Source organism: Perognathus longimembris, chromosome 6 (assembly GCF_023159225.1).
Source record: "Perognathus longimembris pacificus isolate PPM17 chromosome 6, ASM2315922v1, whole genome shotgun sequence".
NCBI lineage: Eukaryota > Metazoa > Chordata > Mammalia > Rodentia > Heteromyidae > Perognathus > Perognathus longimembris.
Window position 1 is genome coordinate 3,567,045 of NC_063166.1, and position 5,775 is coordinate 3,572,819.

The 5,775-nt window shown below is 61.0% G+C and overlaps 1 protein-coding gene across 1 annotated transcript in view; it reads right to left on the minus strand.

Annotated features, from left to right (window-relative positions):
• The window catches only part of Tfap2b (transcription factor AP-2 beta), a 25,644-nt gene extending 21,306 nt beyond the window's left edge, over positions 1-4,338 (minus strand). Inside the window, 2 exon segments of the mRNA XM_048347635.1 lie at positions 1,090-1,116; positions 4,082-4,338. Of these exon segments, the coding sequence (XP_048203592.1) occupies positions 1,090-1,116; positions 4,082-4,162 (108 nt within the window). The 5' untranslated portion in view covers positions 4,163-4,338.
• Positions 4,339-5,775: the final 1,437 nt, after the last annotated feature.

A 5,775-nucleotide genomic window follows, 5' to 3' on the forward strand; every position in this document is an offset into this window, starting at 1 on the left:
GGGGTTCTTGGGGGAGAAACATAAAGTAAAGGGGGGGGATGGCCCACGAACCAGCATCGGAGCTTTCTTTTGGGGGGCGCAAAGCAGGCCGAGCGCGGCCGGGCCGGGATGGGGGGAGGTGGGGGTTGGGGGGTGATCGGAGCTGCTAGATGATGGCCCTGCGTTGGGAAAGTGGGGCGCCCACGCGGGACGAGGCTTCCCTGCGAGGCGTGGCCCGCTCTCCTCCTCTACACCTTCTGGACACACAAAGAGCCTCCGAGGGCTCGGCTTCTCCTTCTGTGTTGTTGTTGTAAATAATAACAATAATAATAATAATAATAATAATTATAATAATACATTAGCCGGCCGCGGTGGGACTGGCTGGTGATTCGTTTCTCCGCAAACTGGAGATTCTAGGACCTTCCAGGAACTTGAGGATCGGAGTTCCCACTCCCCTCCCTCCCTCGAAGGAATTAAAAATAAATAAAATAATAGTAACCACCTTGGGTGGCGTTTGACTGACCGGGGTCTCGCTGGGACTCGGCCCCTAGCTGCGCTCCCCAGGCGCGGCTCTCCAGCTCGCTCCTTAGCGATCGGGTGCTACCCCCGGCCAGGGCGTCCCAGTGAGAGTTGTGAAGTTGGGAGGGGACGGGCCTCCCCCCCCCCACGACCACTTTTCCACGGTGTTCTTTCTATAGGGGGAAAACCCCCAAGCGAGGGAGAGGGAGGGGGAGGTAAGTGTCTCCCTGTCCTCCGTGGAAATGCCTTGGTAAAGCCCACGGGGTTGTGTGTGTGTGTGTGTGTGCTGTTGTGGTTGCAGAAAGAGCCACCTAAACGCTGAAAATGCTAGGGCTAAGTTTGTTTTCTGTTTCTTGTTTTTTCAGACCAGGCGGTTCCCCCCCACCCCCTCCTCCCAACTGCCTCTTAGAGTTGAGACCCGAAACCCACAGCGCAGAGAAGCAATGGCAGCCTCTCCCCGGGCCGGGCCAAGTTAACCAAGCTAGAGGCGCTGGAAGGAAGACAGAGAGAGACACACACACGCAGGGACGCAGAGACAGAGACGATGAGAAGAGAGCATGCAATGCTGGCAAGACGTGGATCCAAACTCACCATGGATGAATAGGTGTGGACTAACATCTGGAAAGAAAAGCCTGGTTACTGCTCAAAATCAAACAATGTCCTTTAAAAAAAACAACACACCACACACACATCGATATCAGCAAGTCCAGCAGAGAGGCGAACTGGACACCGGAGCGGAGCTGGAGGTGTTGCCAGGACAAGCCATCCAAAAAAAAAAAAAAATGACCCCCCTCCAACAAGATTGGCGATGCCTGCCACTCGGCCAGGGCTGCTCATCTGCCTCTCGCTGCCCTGTTCTTCTTTTTTCTTTTCTTCCCGCCCCCCCCCCCCGGCCTCTTTTCTCGTGCGGTTCTTGCAGGGGGCTCCAGGTGCACTCCTTCCTCTTCTGCCCCAAGCTGGGCTCAGAATGCCGGGGCGCCCCTTCCTCCCTGCGCTTTCCTACACCACCTCATCATAATTGATATTCATGACTATTAATATTACACGAGTACTTTAAAGGGAGAATGGAGGACAAATGGAGCGTGAAGCAGCAGCCCGCGCCGAGCTCCCCTACTATTGTAAATGACGTTCATTCAGTGGAGAATTACTAGATGTAATCAGAGCAGGGGGCTGGCGCTGGCGGACGGGGGGAAAAGTCGAGCAGGAAAAGCAGCCGCACTTCAAGGCGCTGCGGTGGGACGCGGGGCTCCCACCGCGGGCGGCTCGCTCCCCCGACAGCCTCCGTGGGGGAGGGGGGAGGAAGAAGGGGGCAAGGATCAGAATGTGGGTGTCCTCGCACCCCGAGAGGGACTTCCCCAATGGGGAGAAGGGGGCGCCCCCCCCCCTCTCCAGGGTGCTTTGTGTGCTGATCAAAACAAAATCAAGAGGCCAGGCCTCTTCCTCCGGAGGGGGAGGGGAGGGGGGAAGAAATGGGGGGGGGGGCGGTCGGTCGCCGTGGCGGACGCGCGCAGGCGGAGCCCGGGACGCGGGGGTCGGACCCGCGGGGTGCCGGGCCGAGGCGGGGCGGGCGCGCTCTGTCCCCGGCCCGGCCCGCGCGCGCGGCCGGCCGCTCCCTCCTTCGCCTGCCGTCGGCGCCGCCTCGCCGCCTCTTTCTTTTACCTCCATTTAAAACAGACGCGAGCCGTCTTCCAGAACACCACACTTCCTCCCCGGCCAGGCCGGGGGCCCCGAGAAACCTTTTTGGCTCCGGGAGGAACCCGTTCAACTGGCCCGACGGCCATGGCTGTTAAAGTTCAACCCGCGCTCACACTTAAATAGAGCGCGCCGTCCACCGCGCGGCTCGCCCCGCGCCCCGCGCCCCGGCCCGCGCCGCCGCCACGCAGGCCCCCGCCCGGACCGCCACCGCGCGCTCGCCCGCGCCCCCTCTCTCCGTCCTCCCGCCCCCTGGCTCTCTCCTCCCCCTCTCCACCCCTCCCCCCGTCTCTCGCCCCTCTCCTCTCCCCCCTGCCCCCTCTCCTCCACGGCCCTTTCTCCATCGCGAGGCCGGGGGCGGCTTTGCACGCGGCGACCCCGAGCTGTGGGCGCCGCGGCCGCGGCCTCCGCCCTGCGCGCGCCGCGGACGTCAGGCGCGGGGTGTCCCGCTTGTTACGCACGGGAGAGGAGGAAGAGCCCCGGAAAGGCGGCGGCGCCCGGCTCCTCCCGGCCTGGGAAGGGAGCGGGGCTGAGCCTCTCCCCTCCTCCCCGTCCGCTCCCCACACCCGGCTCCTTTTTCACCCGCCAGTAAGCTTTCGCCGGGGCCGGGGGCCGGAGCCCGGGCGGGCTGGGCGGCGCTGCGGACGGACGCGGCCCCGCGCTGGCTCGGGCCCCGGCTCGGCCTCCCGGCTCCTTCCCCAGCCGCGGCGTCCCGGGGTTCTCCAGTCCCCCCCGGGGGCCTCGGCGCCCGGGCCGCTCCGCCGCGGCGCTCCGGGGGCTCGGGCCGGCCGTCCCCGCGGGGCGTCGGCCCCGCTCCCCGTCCCGCTTCGCCGCAACTTTCCCTCCCCGAGAACCTCCGGGGCCTCCATCTTCTCTCCCACTCGCCCTCTCCTTCTGGCCTCGTTTTCTTTTTTTGTTTCGCCCGCCTTCGGGAAGCTTTCCTAACTGCCCGGCGCCGCCCCTACCCCTCGGCGTCTCCCCGGTGCGTCCCGCTTCCCCCCCGTCCCCGGCGCCCCGCCGGTCCTGCCCCGCGCCGGCCTGCGGTAGCCCGGGCTCCGCCAGCCCCGGCCCGCCGCGCGCCGGGTTGTCGCCCGGGAGCCGCCGAGCCGCCCAGGGGCCGCGAGCCGCGTGCGCCCCGCGCAGCCCCGGCCCCGGCCTCGCGGCGTCGGCCCCGCGGAGCGCGCTGGGCGCCCCACCCCGCAGCCCCCGAGGCCCGGGGCTCGCGAGCGTGGGGCGCAGATTCCGTCCCGCAGCCAAAGCCGGGGTGCGCGGCCGGCGCCCCCCCCCTGCGCCCCACTGACCCGCCCAGACGCCCAGCTCCGCACACACAACCAAACCTAACCCAAGTAGCAGCCGCGGGCCGGCCACCGCGCCCGGCCGCCCTCGAGCCCCCGGCTCGCCCCTCTCCCGAACTTCCTTCCCGCACGCGGATCCGTGGGTGCCGGGGGAGACCACCGCGACTGCGCAGCCCCACGGGGAGACCCCAGAAAAATAACCCCAAGTGTGGCCAGCCAGCGCGACATCCCGGAGCGCAACCTGTGCTTCCCGCGTCCCCCCCAGCGCGGGGCCCGCACCCCCCAATCCGAGCCCCGACGGGGTGGGGCGGGCGTGGTGGTGGTAGTGGGGGGGGGCGAGAGACGAGGAAGGGAGAAGGCAAAAGAGAAGAAAAATAGCCGCGAAGCGAGCGGTGCCGTGGGGGCGCGCCAAGCTCCTTCCCCAAGTCAGCCTTGCCCCCCCCAAAAAAAGTTGAAGCCGGCCGAGCCCAGCCGCCGGCCGCGGAGCAGGAAAACGGCTTCCAAAGCCTGTGGGTGTGGGAGCCGCGGGCCGGGGGGGTGCCGGGGCTCCGGGGGTGTCTCCCCGGAGAGGGGCGAGGGCGCGCGGGGCGGCTCACCTCGTAGATGTCCTCGTACTTGACGTTCTCCACGAGCTTCCACAGCATGTCTGCGGCTGGCTCTCTACAAGGTGAGTGCATTCATGTGAACAGCAGCTGTCTGCTTTGCCCGGGCTGCGCGCTCCGTAATGAGCCATCTATAATTGAAAATGGGGGACACACGGCGAACCCGGCGCTCGTCTCCATCGCAACTTATATCTGCTGTCTCAAACAATAGGCTGGAAGTCTCAGCAGAGAGAGAGAGAGAGAGAGAGAGAGAGAGAGAGAGAAGAGAGAGAGAGAGAGAGAGAGAGAGAGAGAGAGAGAGAGAGAGAGAGAGAGGAGAGAGAGAGAGAGAGGGGGAGAGAGAGAGGGAGAGAGAGAACATTAGATGCAACGCTCAGATGACATATATGTATACATATATATTATTAAAAAATAACAAACACGGATTTGCACTCAGACACCAACGGTTCCTTCTCGCATCACATCAGAGTCTGGCAGAATCCCCCGGTTTCCAGCGTGCATTAAAGAGAGAAGATAGCTGTTTGGGGGTGATGATTATAAATCTATATATTATAATAAAAAGAAACCTCTCGACTGCAAATGATGAATCATTGTAACCACTCAGAAAAAAAAGTCTTTCACAATTGTTAATGTGAAACAAGGGACCACTCGCCTTCCTAATTTTTCAGTGTAGATTTTTAAACACCATGCCTTATTCCTGGGTAGTTAGCAGGCGGATAATTTTGAAAAACACATGTGTTTGATTTTAAGAGGCTATCTCCGTTGATGGCTTTGCAACTTTTTTTTTCCTTTTGACTTTATTCCTGTTACCCTGGAATTAGAAAACAAACGAACAAACACCTAGCCACCAAACAGACCATTTCTAATTATTTTTAACCATTTTCCCCAAACATGTTTGGAGACTTACATCGAGTAAGATCACCCCAGTGTGTCCGTAGCTTCTCACTTTGGTGGTTGTGTGTGTTTCTCTGCGCTATTCCTTTTGACTGGAATCTCCAATTAATGAAACTTTCTCTTTTTATACATTATTATTATTATTTTAGCGATTGCAAGCAACTTCTGCACGCATTCAGTCACACAGTGCTAGGTTTTGAGCATTTTTTAAGGAGAGCTTGGGACATTGACTATTTTGTGTCTCTTGTCTATACTTTTAAGTGATTTTCATTTTGGAGGCTGGAGCAATGGTCACCGGAATCTTTGGAAGGTTTCAGCTGAATATTCTTCAAGGAGAACAGCATTTTAGCCTTTACAGGAGTTTTTAATGGTAGGTTTCTTAAGAAAGTGATTTGTAGATCTATTTTGTTAAGAGAAAAAGAGAGCACAATGAAGAATGAAGTTCAACCTCTTCAGCAGGGTGTGTAAGACACAAGTTTCTGGCTTTTGGTCAGGGGGCTGCCAATTCCCTGGGCCCCGTCCCCCTTGTCCGCCCCTCGGTTTTTCTGCTCGCTCTTGGGGTGCTGAATGCTCCCTAGGACCGGAAGGGGGGCTGTGAGAAACGTCTTGGCCCCAGGGCAGAAAATCAGTGACGGGCAGAGGGCCGAGGGCCGGGGAGATTTGATGTGGAAGTTGTCCTGCGGCCCAACCTGCGACCCACCCGGCCCGCCCGCCCGGCTCCAGCCCCAGCCCAGCCGCAGGTCTCCCGGCCCCGGCTCGGGCAGCGGCGGAACCCCGGACCCACTCCACACAAA